At 44.0% G+C, this 18,369-nt stretch overlaps 1 protein-coding gene across 2 annotated transcripts in view; it reads left to right on the top strand.

Annotated features, from left to right (window-relative positions):
* The window catches only part of apaf1 (apoptotic peptidase activating factor 1), a 60,024-nt gene that overhangs the window by 24,886 nt on the left and 16,769 nt on the right, over positions 1 to 18,369 (top strand). Inside the window, exons 18-27 of one of the 2 annotated variants that reach the window (XM_062482827.1) lie at positions 1,922 to 2,050; positions 2,257 to 2,382; positions 2,948 to 3,067; positions 3,316 to 3,441; positions 5,182 to 5,295; positions 7,002 to 7,127; positions 8,280 to 8,411; positions 8,866 to 8,991; positions 10,658 to 10,783; positions 12,529 to 12,675. In XM_062482827.1, the coding sequence (XP_062338811.1) occupies positions 1,922 to 2,050; positions 2,257 to 2,382; positions 2,948 to 3,067; positions 3,316 to 3,441; positions 5,182 to 5,295; positions 7,002 to 7,127; positions 8,280 to 8,411; positions 8,866 to 8,991; positions 10,658 to 10,783; positions 12,529 to 12,675 (1,272 nt within the window). The remainder of the gene's footprint in view (positions 1 to 1,921; positions 2,051 to 2,256; positions 2,383 to 2,947; positions 3,068 to 3,315; positions 3,442 to 5,181; positions 5,296 to 7,001; positions 7,128 to 8,279; positions 8,412 to 8,865; positions 8,992 to 10,657; positions 10,784 to 12,528; positions 12,676 to 18,369) is intronic. The other variant, XM_062482828.1, reaches the window with a different exon arrangement.

Here is an 18,369-nt window from a genome sequence, read left to right as displayed (position 1 = left end):
GTGGCCGACATGTGCAAACGCGCTGCAAATTAAGAAAACACATGCAAATAGACAAAACACAAGCAAATTAAGAAAACATCTTCATGAATTTGACAACACGTGCAGCATTCAGCAAACGCGCTGCAAATACACACAACACAACCAAATACATAAACGCACTGCAAATACATAAACGAGTTGTCAAAACGAAAGCACGCAAACCAAAAACACTGCAAATACATAAACACGTTGCAAAAACGAAAGCACGCAAACCAAAAACGCTGCATCCAGTTTTCACAACGGAAGTTGACCAGGAGCGCTAAGTGGAACAGCTTGATTTTCGGCCCCATGGAGCGAAAGAGAGAGAGCATATGAGAAGTTTGGACCAACATCGAAGTAAAGAGGCGACATAAAAAGGTTAGTATTCATTTTTACATGTGGCCCTCCTCTTTTACAGTTTTTCAAAAGAGCAACTTCGATTTTGGTCCCATTTCCAAAACAAACTTCTCATATGTTCTCTCTCTCTCTCGCTCCGTGGGGCCGAAAATCAAGCTGTTCCATTTAGCGCTCCCCCTAGAGGTCCGGACAACTTCCGTTGTGAAAACTGGATGCAGCGTTTTTGGTTTGCGTGCTTTCGTTTTTGCAAAGCGTTTATGTATTTGCAGCGCGTTTATGTATTTGGTTGTGTTGTGTGTATTTGCAGCGCGTTTGCTGAATGCTGCGCATGTGTTGTCAAATTCAAATTCATTCAAGTTGTTTTCTTAATTTGCTTGTGTTTCGTCTATTTGCATGTGTTTTCTTAATTTGCAGCGCGTTTGCACATGTCGGCCACCGTAGGGGCCTCTTAATAATAATACAAAATAATAATGATGATAAACGTCCATATTCGCGGAGTCATTATGCTCTATAGTGGCATCTGGTGGTGGATGTGGAGGTGGAGGGAGGCCCCCCCTCCCCCTTATCTAAACAAAATGTAACAAAATGTAACAAAAACTAGAAAGGGTACCATTTTTGGGGAAATTGTAAGGTGTGCTTGCTTGCGTCAGTTGCAGATGGGTCCATTTAATATGAAACAAGCTAAACCCCCTTTGAGACAAGCTATTCTAACAACGTTGTCACCGGCAGTATTTTTCAGATGGAATCGCGATCCAAACAGTACCATCTGCTAACTGAAAATATGCCCCCAAACGTGACTTTTTGGTCTCAGTCTAGAGCCCTGCGTGGAGAAGCTGAATTGTGCTGCGAGCAAGCTAGCCTAGCTGCTGTTGCTAGCCAAACTACACTGAGGGGATTGTTTGAATGCGCCGGAAATTAAAAACATTTCTTTTGACATAAAGTTTAGGCTGTGGTATTGAAGACAGCGACGCACCACACAAGCTTGAGTTTAAATACATTATTTAATGTGACATTACTTACTGTACATGTAGTCTTGAATTGCTTAAATGTATAATGCTGCTAGTACACCATGGCACGATACGATACTTGCTGTGCAACAGCAATGCACGTTGTATCCATGCGTCGTTGCTAACGTGTGCTGACGTTGTGACGTAGGCTAGCACTGAGTTCCCTTCGTTGACACAAGGCACTTTTTGCCACAAAAACTAAATTTCAGCCTAAACCATGCAACGGAACGTAAATAAAAATACAAGCAACTCAATCGCTACCAAGACGAAACCTCTGACATCGACGTTGTCTTTGTAGTCCAAATATTGACGGATCCTTAGGGGGGCAAAAATAAATTGGTTGTGCGATTAGCGGGCGGGGGGCCTCAAAAAATGAAAAAAAAAGTCCATAGCCCAGGTGCCTCAAGTGCTATTAAGACCCCTGCCTGTAGGGTTTAGATAAATCCTCCAACTAGATGTTTGAGGTGAATGTGTGGTATCCACCTACTTACCTACCGTTCCTCCCATTCTGTCCTACCTCCTCGATGTTACCCTCCCAGGTGTTTGAGGTGCAGACAGCTGCCATGTTGTTGGAGATCCGGGCCAGTCGCCTGAGCACGGTCCAGTACTGCCACGCCTGTCCCAGCAGCAATCTGGTGGCCATAGCGCTGTCACACTACGCCGTGGAGGTGAGGGACACACACACTCATACACTGGCACCTTCTGTACACTGTGATAGTGGCTGTCATACTCCATGGAGGTAGCCTGTGTCCTAAAGACACAGTTGACACTTTGTTTTGGGCTTCAAAGATCATATCAGACAATTGATGCAGAAAGATAACTGTAATTCTAAGATGCAACTCACCATAAACACTGTGTGTGTGTGTTCATCCAGCTGTGGGACATTGAAAGTAACAGGAAGATGGCTGACTGTAGTGGTCATCTGAGTTGGGTCCACTGTGTCCAGTTCTCTCCTGAAGGATCTCGACTACTCTCCTGTTCGGATGACCAAACATTCAGGGTAAGAGAGAGAGAGAGTGTGTGTGTCCATGCCTCGTGGATTTGTGTGTTTGGGGGAAAAAAGTGTGTATGGGATATAGAAGTGTGTGAGAGCATGAGAAGGGAATAGAGGGAATGTAGAGGAAGAGAGGATACTTATCTGTCAGTGAGTGTGTGTGTGTGTCTCACAGTCCATCTGTGGGATCTGCCTCCGTATCTAATGAGCTCTCCTGTGATCGTTTCAAAGCAAACCTTACCAAATGTGTTCCGATCTCATACTTTGATGACTACAAGTCCCACAGTTAACTGAGACTGTGATGACTACAAGTCCCACTATTGACTGACACTGTGATGACTACAACTCTCTCTCTCTCTCTCTCTGTGATTCTCAACTCATTGGTATTCACCAGTTAACCCCTTCTCATACCATTACATAGTACGAGCTATTAACCCTTCTCATACCATTACATTGTACCATCTATTAACTATTCTCATGCAATTACATTGTACCATCTATTAACCCTTCCCATGCCATTACAGTCTACCGGGGTAACACGTCATCTGGTCTTTTCCCCCCTCCCCTCCAGCTCTGGGAGACCGCCAAGGTGCACACCACCTCGGCCGTGCGCCTGAAGAGGGACTCGGACGTCCTGTTCAGCGACGGTGACATCACCGTAGCAGCCGCCGACAACCTCAACAGACTACAGGTGCGGCGGGCGGCGGACATCTGTGTATGACATATGCCACGGCGGCAGGCAGATGGTTGTGTGTGTGTGTGTGTGTGCATGGGTGTCAGAGAAATACACTACAGACAGATGTGCGAGTTCAATATGAAGTTGCTACTGTTTTTAAGTTGTAAAGCAGCTTCCGTTTAATGTTTGTGAGAATAGGAGATGTAATGTATTGTTAACTTGTGTAGAAAAAGTGTGATTACAGGGTTCTGTGTGTGTGTCAGGTGCGGAATGGCCAAACAGGAGTGGTGCTGTTTCAGTCGGAGGAGCAGGAGTCTCGTATTCGCTGTACCTGCTTATGCTTTCAGTCCTCTGCTGTGGCACTGGGGCGAGAGGACGGCAATGTCCAGGTAGGACTGCTCTCACACACACACACACACACACACACACACACACAGACCTCTCCAGAACATCACATTCTGACATGGGGTGATGATGAGGTTAGTAATTAAAAAAGGTGTGTGTGTCTGTGTGGCCGCCCATGTAAAAAGTACAAATAAATCCTCCTTTGCTGGAGGAGGAGTGCACCGGGTCCAGTAATGAGCGGTGACATTTGTGCTGACACCTCCTTTATCTGACCTGTCAGCCGCCTGCCAGCCGGCCTGCCTGCTCCTCTCTCTGAAGAGTGCCTTAATCTCTTTCTCTTCCATTCCTCTATTTCTGCTCAGTCTTTTATTCGTTTTTTTCTGTTTAGTCTACTTCCATTCCTTTCAGTTAAATTTTGTACCACGGTTTTCCCTTCTCCTCCTCAGTTCCCTCTGTTGTCTCACTTACTTTACTTATTTTTTCCCCCCACACTGTCTTCTTTTTCCACCGTTCTAGTCCCCCTAGGGTTTTGTGTGTGTGTGTGTGTGTGTTTTGTTTTGCCTGTGATTGCTAAGATTGATCTATGGTTTGGTAAAGCTTGTCTGGTATGTGTGGTGTATGTATGCATACAGTACATGTCTGCTAGAGGATGTACATTTTCTTAATCGATTGTCATTAAAGTTTTCAAGTTCAAACAGATTGAAAAACATATTTCCCCAGAGGCCATAAAGGCTTCAAAATTTGTTTTTGTTGATGTTGAACATGGAGCTAATGAAGCGTTTAGGCGGACAGACAGAGATCCGAATGAATCTTCACAAGCCTGAGCAAAACCCAGACAGACCGTGTCAACCCTAATTTAATTAACGGTACCCCATCGCCCTGGACACAACAGGGAGCTCGTAGATTTGAATTATGCTTCAGTTGACCCCCTCCCCCCTCTGACTTGACCTCCTGTATGAGAGACGAAGAGAAGGATGCGGATGACAGGATGATGGAGGGAGCAAAACGAGTAGAGCTGACAACATAATCGAGTCCAGTAGCGAGGCCGTAACGTTCACTGCTCCATAATAGAGGCTACTGCTGTGTAAATGCAACGTTTGTGTGTGTGTGGACAAGCAGATCTTAATTAAGCGAGTGCCCACTGAACCATTACTTGGGTTATCACACCTTTTAAGCTCTGCACTGTAAATGTAATTATTACAACTCTGGAATTGTGGCTAGCTAAGAATGTTTTATTTTGTATCATACTAACACACATAATTGCCAGTTCAGAATAAGCCTGAATGCACTTTACAACAGAGCGAACCTGTGTAGTATTGGACTGTAGGACTAAGGTTTTTGTCATCAACAAGCCCAATCTATGCTATTAATGCAGTCGCTATCTACAAATTGATAAGGGGTTTAGACGATGTACAAATATTTTTTGCAGACACTGCTGCACTGTAATTCCGCTTACCACCACTAGGAGGAGCCCCCCTACTTTGTTCTCTGGTTCCACTGCAGCGTCAGTCTCTTTCACCAATCAGGCGCACTCTGCAATTAAGAGGAAGGGGAGGAAACAGTTTGAGAAAATACAGTGCAGTCACACACAATGTCCTCTTTGTCATTGACTCAAACTGATGTATGCTTTGCATGCTAACCCTTTTCTCCACAGTAATTGCTAATTTGAAAGGCTTTGTTTTCTGGAAGTGAGAAACAACTTGATGTTTTTAAGGGGGGTGGTTAGGGGAAAAGTACCGCAGACAGAGCTGAGAGAGTGTGTTTGTGTGTGTGTGTGCGTGCAGGCAGGGATGACGGCTAGGCAGGTACTGAGGACCATTGGCTGGAGAGCTCTACAGCTGTTGACCCCTCACACAGGACTGGTGCTAGCGCTAGGGTTAGAGACAGGCAGGATTCAGGTATGGGAGGGCTTGTGTGTGTGTGTGTGTGTATCCATGTTTTATGACCCCTGATTAAATGGGGGAATGTGAATGTAAGCATGTGCGTAAGAAAGTGTGTGTATGTTCATTCCCTCCGGAAGGAAGATCATGGTTTGGGACAGCGCAATAAACTGATCAGACACAACATAACAAAAAAACGGTGTATTACTCATGTGGCATCCCAGCATGTCACAGCATATCTTGGGACACAGTGACGGGCCCTCCTCACCAGGAACGCTGATCTACGACCAGCTCTAAAGGCTTTGCCCTCTCATCCAATCCCCTTTCAGATCCAATTAGTGTCAATTGGATGAAATGTTTACTGCTGTGCATCATAACCCCAGAATTTACACAGGTCTTTATGCTAATTGTAAAAATAAAAAATAAATTAAAAAAAAACTTTTTAATTTTGGGCAAATTGCCTTAAGCGTTTGCCCATCAACGTCATTCCAAAGACCTCAGGCGCACTAATATAACATTCGCCCAACCCTTTTGAAAGCCGCATTTGAACCACATACAAACGTTGCTGTTTTGTGCAAGTGCCCGAGGCTAGCCTTCTCAGACATTTGAACCTCCTCTCTGGGTTTTAAATATTTAAATAGGAGGTGAATCCAAGATGGGAGGAGAGGCACTGAAACCATAGACAACTGTAGATATTTTTGGGCTAGAGATGCAAAAGCAAAACATTTTGGTTCCTTTATTTACTTGTTATATTAATATTATTATGTCAGGTTTTGCCCTAGTTTCTTACTCTAATTACAGGTTTCCTTGTTTCTGAGGTATTCATCTAGTATAGAGGTATTAATAAATGAATATGCTACTGATCTTATCAGTAATAGTCGCATGGCATTTCTAAACTACCAACTGCATCTGTTCTGCTATACAATCAACCCACACAATATGCAGTAACCCAATTTACTACGGATATATGATCGATATTTCTATTTAATTGAGTTGAGTTGGAGATATTTACCCAAAGTTGTCTCAAGGACTTTTTTAGGACCCCAATATCTGTTCTGCTCGCTAATGGGAAGTCAGTTTTAAACCACCGCTGAAGTTTGGCTACAATTCCGAGGACTTCATTAGCATAGGTTCTTGAAGAAGCCCTCCTTCTCCCTTATGAGAATAAAGTGGTGTTTCATGAAACATCAGAGAAGTCTGTCTCTCTGGCTCTGACAGTAATGTCTGGCAAACGCTCAGACAAAGCCGTCGGACCCCATCAACCATCAGACTGCCTGACAGGACAGATCAGTTGCAGTCTGAGCTCAAAGCCCTCACTCTTCATTTGTTTTTGTTTTTTTTGTGCGTGCAAATTTTCTTATCGCTGTCCACACAGCTGCACCACTTTTCTATCAACATCTCAGGTCTCAAATCTTTTTAGACATCACCATCGTTTCCCCAAAGCAGGCCAGTCACCTACTTATACTTTATGTGGTTGACACATAAAACATCCTATTACAACACACACACAAACAGCTGTCTTCAAGTTTCTTTTTTGGCTGAAATAGCAAACTCTCCTTGTCTTGGAACTGAGAGAGCAGAAATTTGACCAGCCCTAGTCAGGGCACTGGGACCATGCATTTCACATTCAAAGTTCTATCTACTCTGCACGGCACTCTTTTGAGCACTATACAAAACGTGTCATTTCCAGAATTTGACCCCCTCCGCTTCCCCTGCCACCCCAGGTGTTGGAGCTTCCATCGGGCACCCTCTTGGCCAGTCTGCCGGGCCACACCAAGACCGTGCTGCACTGCCAGTTCTCCCAGGACGGAAAAACGCTCATCTCCTCCTCCGAGGACGGCACCATACGGGTACAGGCCTCGTTCTCTCTTTCTTTCTCTTCCCTCCTTTCTGTTGTCGCTCACTCACTCGACATACACGCATGTTGTCTTTTGGTCCATCTATTACAACATGATCCCTCCGTTTTCACACTGGCTCATACATGTACGCCAGGGTTAATCGTTCCTCTTGTTATGCCTCCTACATGTTGACATTCTTGTCGATTTAGATGTTGTACCTCTCCTAATATTGAGTAAAAGTCATATGCCGAGTCATTCGTCAACGTGCTGGCGCCTACTCCAACCCGTCTACCTGTCTGCCCTACCTGCCCTGCCTGCTACATCCTCTCCTGTATTGTTATACTGCTTGGTTTCAGAATGCCTTCGTCCTTCCCCCCACCTTTTTATTTTCTTCCCATTCCTCCCTCTTCTCTCAGCCTCTTTATGTCTCCTCACCGCTGGTCGTCTTCTCATTTCGACTTTCTCCTTTCCAAGCAGTAGCTTTTACAGTGTGTGTGTGTGTGTACGCGCATGCACAATGTTTTCAGACCGTTCCGCTCTGTCACCTCCCCCAGTCCTCCACTGTTCCACCCAGCTGCACATCTCCCTCTCCTCTCATCTTTTCCTCCTCTCATCCTCCTCCTCCTCCTCGTGTCCTCTCTTCATCTGTCCTTCCCCGACAGCCTCTCCACTGCTACACCTCACTGCATATCAGAACGCACAGCCTCATCCAGCATGCGTACTAGTACTGCCTACTTCATTACTATTCATGGACAGTCTACTGTTTATTCATGAGGTATTCACTGTTTGACACATTCTGGCCAGTGAAAGGAAAGACTTGGAGGAGAAAAGCGCTGAGCAAAGTTGAACGTGAAGTGCTGTATTGGCATAATTGCTAGGTTGTAATAGATGCTAAACTTTAAAAACGGGGAAAGAGTAGGGATTGCTGTTGTTATTGAGGGAAGAAATGTATATTCACTAACCTCATTATACAGTGAAAAGATTATTGTGTTATGTTGTTAACAGTTCCTTCAAATCCCTGTTTAGACATATCCATCACATCACACATATATGAACAAATTTGTCAATAAACATAAGAGCAATGTAATGCAACTTAACTTTTTTATGTGATTCTACTTTACCTGCAAGTGTCGTATAGAGTCTGAACTGCTGTCGCTCCTGCAGGTGTGGCTATGGAAGACAGGCGAGTATAAGGTACTGCAGGGCCACAAGGAGCAGGTGAGGCACTTTGCCCTCCTCCCCACACCACTCTCGGCAACACAAGTCCTGTCCTGGTCCTACGACGGCACTGTGAAGGTAATACACATACACACACACAGTCACTGCACACACACACAGAGAGAAGGCAGGATGGTAACAGCGGGAGTCCAAACATGAGGAATAAAATGATTCCATCAGAGTAGGTCAATATCGACATGTTGTTCTTCCATCTGTTTTCTATTTCAGACTCTCCTTAGAAGATGCCATCCGTGGTGTGTGTGTGTGTGTGTGAAAGAGAGATAGGATGCATTTGGCGGTGATTTTTTGAGTGTAAAAGAATGTGACAGGATTCTAAGCAGCACCACGCAAACACACTCTCCCACCCTCTCTCCCTCCCCCTCTCTCTCTTTCTCTTTCTCTCTCGCTCTCCCTCCCCCTCTCTCCTTCCCTCTCCTCTCTCTCTCTCTCTCTGCCTCTTTCTGTCCCCCTCTCTCCTTCCCTCTCCTCTTTCTCCTTCTCTCTCTCCTTTTTTCTCCTCTCTCTCGCTCAGGTGTGGGACATTGAAACAGGTGAGAAGCTGCGTGACATTGTGTGCCACGGGGGCGCCGTCCTAGCCTGCGACGTGTCCCAAGACGGACGCCTTTTTGTCACTACCTCCGCCGACAAGACCGCCAAGGTAACGCAGACAACGGCCATGGGGGTCTCATCGCCTTCCCCTTTGGCCATATCTCCATTACCTCTCTAAGCGGGGGGGGGGGGGTGTGAGGTCATCGCTCATCAGAGTAGGAAGACCAACGCATATGGTCAGGCTGGTCGAAGCGCCCACACACCCACCTCTCCGCAGCGGTCATTAAGTCTGACCATAGCCTGCGGAGTGTTTCCGCCTACCTGTCTGTGGACGGTGGGGTTGCTGGGCTGGTTCTGCTGCTGCCCCCTTCCCACTGTGGTCTTGACTTTGGTTGACTTTTCCTGGCTCAGTGGGTACAGGCCTCTCCCCGCGGCTGCTGCTTAGAGTTGGAGCCAGGTCGGACATTCACGCCAACCGTAGGAACTGTAGACCCAGCCAGGGTGCCATTTCTTTAAGTATTATTTGTGCATTGCCAGTGGGGTGCGAGTCATTTTGGAGACCACTGTATATAAACACTTAAATAAATTATTCCTTCGAAATTATTACATCTGTCATACAGGATGTGTCTATGCAAGCGATGTAAATGTAGAACAGGAGAAATCTCCCAAATTACTAAGAATGAATCGAGATTTAACCACTGACTGCTGATCTACAGCCACGGTCACTCCTATAGTCAGCTGGTCACTAAAGCTAAATTGGATTTGAATGGTGTTAGCAAAGACTGTGTCTATTAGATGTGGTGTGTGTGTGCATTTAAATGTGTGTGTGCGTGTAATTACCGTATTTTACGGAAGATAAGCCGCATCATGTATAAGCCTCACCCCCCCAGAATGAGGACTTGGAGCAGCTTATATTCCGCACTGGAATATAAGCTGCTCTTTCACTTTCATTACGTATCATTCCTCTTTAAAGTAATAAGCCCCCGTTCAAGTGTTGAGAATTTAATTAGCTGCACAGGCTGTAGAGATCTTGAGACAAAGCCACTTTTTTGTTCTAAAACCGGACTATAAGCCATTTCGAAATATAAGCCGCACAAGCACAAACTGTAAAATCGAAGTTCAAGCCGCGGCTTATTTTCCGTAAAATACGGTAAATGTGTGCATGTTCGTTCATTTAAACGTGTGTAGTAATTGAGCAGCTACTGTCCTCATTACACCCAGATTTTCTTTGTTTACCAGACCGGTATGCTTTGATTTGAGCTTGGGGCTTCGACACCCTGGTAATCATGTCCTTGGGCCATGGTTTACACTGTCTACATACTCTTTCTCTCTTTTACTCCATCTCTCTCTACCTTTTTTCTCTCTATCTCGATCGACAGCACACCATTTCTGGCCAGCAGTGAAACAAAGGCCATACCCAAATCTGAGCATCTTTGTCCAGTATAATAGATCACGTTTATTTTGTCTGTTTGTCCTCTCTCTTTCTCCTTCGCTCCCCCCCCCTCCCCCTGTCTCTCATCGTCCCTCCCTCGCAAACTTCAGATGAATGTGAGACATTGTGTCCGCTCCAGACATAGTCAATCGTCTGAATCTACGTTTTATAAGTGGATATAATAAACCCCCACCAAGGGAGAAAGCAAACTAACATGGCATGTCTTGTCCATCAAATAATTATCTGAAGGATAAACTACATGTTCTTCCAATCTTCTAATGTTGTGTCTTTAATGACAGCATTGATCTTCTAACCCCACACCCCCTCCTTCTCCCCCCCCCAGGTGTGGAGCTGTGCATCGTGGGATTGCATGCACCTGCTGACTGGCCACCAGGACTGCGTCCGCAGCTGCCGGTTCTCCTGGGACTGCCGGCGCCTCGCCACGGGAGACGATGACGGAGAGATACGGGTGGGTACGGAGAGGGGGACCGAAACAGGAGGAGGAAGAGACTAGAGGAATGAGGGATGCAAGTCAAGGGAGGCAAATGGAAAAAGAGGATGCTGACAGGGGGGAAGGGCAGTGCAAAGAGAGAGAATGAGGGAGGGGAAATAAAATAAGAGTGAGAAAAATAGAAGTTTGCGAGAAGTTCGGATGAAAGGAAGAGGTAATGACAGCAGAGGGAGGGGTGGAGCACTTGGAACAGGTGTGCAGGATCATGGGGGGGATGAGTGAAAGGAGGAGGAGTGTGATAGTGGGAGGTGGGAGAAGAGGAAGTTTGAGTCAGTGCAGCAGATTGCATCCCCTAGGCTCTGGCATCTACACAGTTCCATTAAATCAAGAGAATGTGGGAAGGAGAGAGAAAGAAATTAGGGGATAAAAAAAAAAAAAAAAGTAGTAAAGGCTGTAAAATAACCTGACAAGCAAAGACAAGAATAAAATACTAATGGAAAGAAACCCGGATAATAGGTGAGAGAAAGAGATCCCTAGTGGGTCCTCTGTTCACTCTGTACTTCAGTGAACCTTGCTTGTGGGTGGTAAAATATACTCACGGTTGTATAGGGAGTCACAGAGCCTCATTAGATTTCCTGATCCAGGAGACCCATTGGTCCCATGGTCTGACTACAGAATAACATTCCCGTTATAAGCCATACATGGTATTGAAGTGTTTTTTTCTTTCTTTTTTAAATATACTTTTAAGCGTTCCTTTTCATTACAATGAAATTGTCAGCAGAATGGTTGCCATGTGCTGAAATGTTAGCCTTACAACACAGGCTTGAGCTAGAACAATCTAACATAAAAAAAACTAAAAAAACCCCAGCTAAATTCGAAGACGTTCGTGTTGACCTATGCTTCATAACGAGATAGAAGGCTCTGGTCAAGTTAGTCATTCAATGTAATAGCGGCCTCCATTAATGAGTGGATGGGTCTATGACTCAATGATGGCCTGATGTTAGCCCCCTGGTGGTCCCCTGGCTGAACTACTCCATTATTCAGAAGGGGTTTTCATTACCAGATCAAATAACATGAACCTGAATTAAAAAAAGAATCCCTCTTGTTTCTATAGCAACACACATGAGTCACTGACAATGAATTACGCAAGCCATACTGTAAATATAGCATGTTGTTTGCCACATTTTAAATGGATATGTAAAGCCTACAGTAGCATAATGGTTGTAAGCTTAAAGTGGCATTAAACATAAGAAATGTCACAGTTTTTGGTGGGTTGCTGATTTATAATTTATATATATTTTTTTTTTTATCCCCTATTCAAATATTTCCAAATCACTAAGTAGTCAAAGACTGACATGGTCACAAATGACTCCAAGCTCATAAACAAACCTGCTCTAGGTAAATGTTTGGATCTGTGGATTGTACTTACAAACCCCCACTGTGGTAAAATATTCTCGTCCGCCAGAATGAAGGAATCAATGAATAAAAGTGTATATAGGCTGCTGTACATGTGTTGAAGTCACTTAAACCAGAACAATACATCAATAATATCAAGTCATATCCTCACACTGGTTTTAACCAATACATCAAATTGAGGCACCTAATATGATTGGGATTCCGGTTTAGATGAATTCTTCTCAGCGGAAAATGGTTTGGCTTCACCCGTGTTAGTCGTGTGTTTCCTTTGTGTGGTTTGGCTTCACCTGTGTGTTAGTCGTGTGTTTCCTTTGTGTGGTTTGACCGTTGCCCGTGTCACCTCACAGCTATGGAACTTGATGAACGGCTCCTTGCTGAAGATCTGTTCCGCCGTCAACAAGGACGCCATGGACTCTCTCCACGGAGGCTGGGTGACTGACCTGCACTTCTCCCCTGACAACGCTGTGTTGGTGTCCACAGGGGGGTACATTAAGGTAAAGAAGACAACTAAGTAAACACGCATGCTTGTTTACATGCATCTACTGCCCGCCACCAACATGACAGAAGAAGCTCACACATAAGCTCACAAAAATAAACTCTGGTTTTCTTAATTATATCCATAAACCAGTTCAAAGTGTGTGTGTGTGCATGTGAGCATGTTTATGATATGCAATAATAAGACCATTGCGGGAGGTGATTGGATTGCAGAGTGTGTGTGTATGCTAGCTGCTCTCCTCTCTGATTACCTCTGGTTTTACCAGAGGCAGGGTCACCGAGGGGTCGGGCTGAGCCTGCGTCTGATTGGCTGCTTAACCACGGATGATGATGTAATCCACAAGGGAACAGGGTTTGCTGATCGATTATGCTTTATATCTCAGATTGCTCCCATTAGTGTGTGTGTGTGCGCATGCGCATGCTCTGGAGAGTAAGGAGATTGTACTGTGCAAGGCAACAGTAAAATGGATTTCCCAAAATGACTACATTTTGGTTGACGTCAGACACCCAGCAACATTTTCTAGTTTCTCATTAACAGAGAACCTTAACTCATCATGGCTATAGTGAGGTCCTGTAATGCGGCGTGCTGCCCCAATTAGCAAATTCAATGGACACTAATATAGCACTTATCAACAATTTCTATCATTACCTCGTAATGACTTGTCCTTATTCAGTGACAGATTACATTCATCATTCCATCACCCCATTCTTCCGTCCTTCCTCTCCTCCCCCCTTCCTCCTTTTCCCCGAGGCGTCCTGATCTGATAGATGTGTAGTTGTGAGAGGAGCGGTGATTGATTATTATGCCTGTTGCGTCGAAAGGGAGAATCTCCTTTAATGAGCATTGATTGATGAATTGTCCTGTCCCATGAAATGAGGGGCTAGTCTGTCAATCACTATAATTGTCCTGACAGTGTTTATTCTAAGTAAATGACAGGGAGGGAGAAGATTACATTTCGTCTGCTCGCAGGTGGGTCATATTTAGTGAAAGTGAGTGACTGCTTTCCTGTGAGAAGTTAAAAGAATGCTGTCCTGAAACATTATCGCTACTAATGAGATGGTAGCAAACTTGACCTGTCTCTGAATCTGGCCTCTTTTACCTGGAAGCTCTATCATGAGATCTTAGAGATTCGTAAGTGGTTCAATGAGGAGCAGGAATCACGTTGAGAAGCTAGCTGGGGTCCCACTGTTCTAACCACATAAGCGGTTCTGCAGAATCCACCAGCCAAGGGGGTCTGTCTGTTTTTTCCAAAAAGCTTAACTTGGGGCTCTCTAGTAGCTCACTGGGTAGGGCTCGTACCATACGGCCTGAGGCCCACATGCAGCGGCCCGGGTTTGATTCCAGCTAAGGCCATTTCTGCATGTCTTCCCCTCTCTCTCTCCAATACATTTCCTGTCCATCTCTAAAGGCCGAATTATACTTCTCCGACTCCGTTACGGACGGACGGAGTCGGACGGATTGGTTGAATTTATAGTACTCCGAAGGCTGTGGGTGCTGAAAACACTTCACTGCCAGAAGAGTAGGTGGCTCTGCACTGCGATGCTAGCTAGGTTATCGAAAAGTCAGAGCAAATTTACAAATGAGCATTTTCATCAATAAAATAAGCACATTTTCAGCAACTACACTGCCCATTTCTCGTCACATTTTAATTCAGATGCTGATTTACATGTACTGTTTAGCTGAAATATGAATTGTAAACATACAGCAATGGCGGTCAACGGATTCTGTTCCGTCTTGTTGGTCACGGCAACCCCGCCCCTGACGCAAGCGGTTCTTAATACGGACCAATCACAGCCAAGGGGGAATCCGTAAAATGACGGACAGATAGACGGATAGTCAGGAAAATCAGGAGGTGCACGTAGAGCTCTCCGAGGGGCTCGGAGAGGGCACGGAGAGGGAGTTCCTCGTCGGAGAGGGCGTTCCCTGTGTCCGTCTCCGCAAAAACGGAGAAGTAAAAATCGGCCTTAACTGTCTCTGTCCAAAAAAGCAATAAAAGACCCAAAAGATATCAGAACAAATACCTCCAAACTCATTGGGCTTCAGCAAACAAGACAGGGATGGTTTTTCAAAAATGGAACATTCTTGGCTGGCTGAGTCGATGAAGAGGTCCATGTCATATTACGTGTGCTTTTTACATGCTGGAAATGAAATCGAAGCCTCAAACCCCCTATAACAAGCAAGACTGAAAGACAGCTGCAGTCAAGAAAAGTTGTTGAAGATGCAAAGGGGAAGGAATACATACGAAGCATTGCGTTTCTAAGTAATCCATAATTACTTGGTATAAAATACTACGCCACTCAATGACTATTTGCGCCCTGAAATTGGGGAACCATCTGGAAGATTTAAGATGAAATACTGAAATTAAAGATGACAGAACTTATTGTCACTGTATCTTTTCCAACGGGCATTGTATTCATCATATCCTCTCCTCTGGTGTTGGAGGACAAAATGATAATAATATATTTAAGGATTTGGGGAGCTGCAGCTGTTAAGTGTGAGAGATGGTAGACATGGGGGATGTGTGTGGAGCAAGCCACAGCAAGACAGACACAGACATTCTCATGTCTGCTGAGTGAACAAGATGTGATGTAATAAACAGACTGATGCAGTGTGAGATGATCACCACACTCTGATATCTGTCAGTACTTATTTGTGTCAGCATTCCCAAAGTCGGCTTTTTATCTCAACACTCAAAGTACAATATCTCCCTTGCTGCTATCTTTTTCTTTCTCTTTGCTTCTCTCTCTGTACTATTCACCACCTCTTTTTATTGTTGATTTTTAGGGTTCCTCCGTCAGGAGGACCCTATTGTGTTTGTTGGTATTATTAGGTTCCTCCGGTAGGAGGGAACCTATTGTTATTGTTGGTATTCTTATTAGGTTCCTCCGGTAGGAGGGAACCTATTGTTATTGTTGGTATTCTTATTATTATTTTTCTTCTCCTTGCGCCCCAATATCTCAAAAAGTCCCTGGTCATAAATTTTCTAATTTGGCACATTGATACTACATCCAAGTGGGTACCCCCACACCAAATATGGGCCACATCGGACCATAGGGGGCGTCACAGGCCACGCCCAAATGTCCGATTTTCAAAGTGATGGCATTTCCACCCCATTGCTCCAATTCTTCTGAAACTTGGTGTGCATGCCTCATTTTTCATGAGGAACAAAAAAGCCTCAAGGACCCATAAGGTCCGCCATGATGGATTTTCCTGTACTGTGATAATCTGGGAAAACTTTCAAAATTCCTCTTCTCTTGAACCAAAGGTGAAATTAACTTGAAATTTGGTACAGATATGTATCATTGACATATTTAAAAACGTTACTTAAGGCAATTGAATCAAGTACAAAATGGCTGAAATGGGTGTATTTATGTAAATGTCCACATTGCCTCAATATGTTTGTGTCACTAAATCAAATGTATTTTTGAAGGATGGTTCAAACCTAATAAGCTTTAAGGTGACATGCCTCTGAAGTACCATGCAAAGTTTCACCTTGATATGTCAAAATATGACTGAATTACAGCTGTTTGAACTTGGACCAAATCTGACAATGCTCGCCATTGGAGAAACAGCTTTTTTTAATTATCCAGTTATTGAACTTTGTGTATTCCATGCCTGGGAATGGCTCAATTGGCTGAGATGTTGTGCTGGTAATCAAGGTTCAATACCAGTCAGAGGCATAGTTTTTAATTTTTTATTCTGACCAAACGGTTTCTAGTCTCCCGATAAATCCTCCGGTTGTAAAACATAGCAATGCGTGTTTATTTGAGCCCATCACAACACTCCGATCATCTGTTTAGCGAGACTGTGTAAACCACTGCAAAACAAGCCAGGTTCACCACAGTAGCTAGCTACTTGTAGTCTACGCATGGTAGAGATAACTCTAATGGTTATCTCTAATGAAGTAAATTAATTGTTCAGGTGGATCCCTTGCCTGTTGCACAAATTCATTTCAGTAACCTGAGCCAGGACACATCCCCACTGATGCTAGGCATGATTTGAAATTTGACAAGTTATGGCACTCCTAACAACCTTTTAAAAAAAACTATGAGTAAGTTATTCTTTACAGCAGCAACCCAGTCATTCCGTTGTCCCGTTTTTATAGGAAATGTACAAGCAGTTTCAACTTTGGACGAATCTTACAATGCTTACCACAGGAGAAACAGCTTATTTTTTTATACAGTAACTGAACATGATAATATTCAACACTGAGAATAGCTCAATGGGCTGGGATGGTGATCTGTAAAGTATAAGGTAGTAGGTTGGAATCCAGCCATTATCTTTTGGCCTGTCATAATTTTGATTATCTGTTTAGCTAAACAGGATGACATCATTCTGAAATACCATGCACAATTTCATGCAATTTCACCTTGAAATGTCAACTGTTTCTTAACCTTTGTCCCAATGTTGACCAAAGCTAATACTCTGCCCTTTCTATTCAAAGAAACAGTTCTATATCTCAACAGTTGGTGTGTAGCAGAGAGGATAGAGAGACTGCTTTGTAACCTTATGCTCATGAGTTCAAATCCCCATTCAGCCTGTTGTTGGCCAAACATGAAGTAGTTTTGCTCTCTTGTTTTCCAACTCTCGATCTTCGATAGTGTACATGTTTATAATATTTTGCCATTTTGCGGAGGAACCCACATCGCTGCTTGCAGCTATATTTATTATTATTTTTCTTCTCCTTGCGCCCCAATATCTCAAAAAGTCCCTGGTCATAAATTTTCTAATTTGGCACATTGATACTACATCCAAGTGGGTACCCCCACACCAAATATGGGCCACATCGGACCATAGGGGGCGCCACAGGCCACGCCCAAAAGTCCGATTTTCAAAGTGATGGCATTTCCACCCCATTGCTCCAATTCTTCTGAAACTTGGTGTGCATGCCTCATTTTTCATGAGGAACAAAAAAGCCTCAAGGACCCATAAGGTCCGCCATGATGGATTTTCCTGTACTGTGATAATTTGGGAAAACCTTCAAAATTCCTCTTCTCTTGAACCAAAGGTGAAATTGACTTGAAATTTGGTACAGATATGTATCATTGACGTATTTAAAAACGTTACTTAAGGTAATTGAATCAAGTACAAAATGGCTGAAATGGGTGTATTTATGTAAATGTCCACATTGCCTCAATATGTTTGTGTCACTAAATCATATGTATTTTTGAAGGATGGTTCAAACCTAATAAGCTTTAAGGTGACATGCCTCTGAAGTACCATGCAAAGTTTCACCTTGATATGTCAAAATATGATTGAATTAGAGCTGTTTCAACCTTGGCTGAATCTAACAACGCTTACCACAGGAGAAACAGCTTACTTTTTCATACAGTAACTGAACATGACAATATTTAACACTGAGAATAGCTCAATGGGCTGGGACGGTGACCTGCAAAGTATAAGGTCGTAGGTTTGAATCCAGCCACAGTGTTTGATCCTGTCTTAAATTTAAATATCTGTTTAGTTAAACAGGATGACATCGTTCTGAAGTACCATGCGCAATTTCACCTTGATATGTCAAAAGATCATTGAATTACAGCTGTTTAAACTTTGGCCAAATCGAATAATCCGTGCTTCAGGAGAAACGGCTTCCTTTTTTTGTACAGTAACTGACCACGTATACTCAGCCTTGAGGGTAGCTCAATGGGTTGAAACGGTGTCCTACAAGTTGCAAGGTCACAGGTTAGTATCC

Source organism: Osmerus eperlanus, chromosome 17 (assembly GCF_963692335.1).
Source record: "Osmerus eperlanus chromosome 17, fOsmEpe2.1, whole genome shotgun sequence".
Lineage (NCBI taxonomy): Eukaryota > Metazoa > Chordata > Actinopteri > Osmeriformes > Osmeridae > Osmerus > Osmerus eperlanus.
Note: the sequence above shows the minus strand (reverse complement) of the source record. Positions and strands in the feature narration are given on the sequence as shown.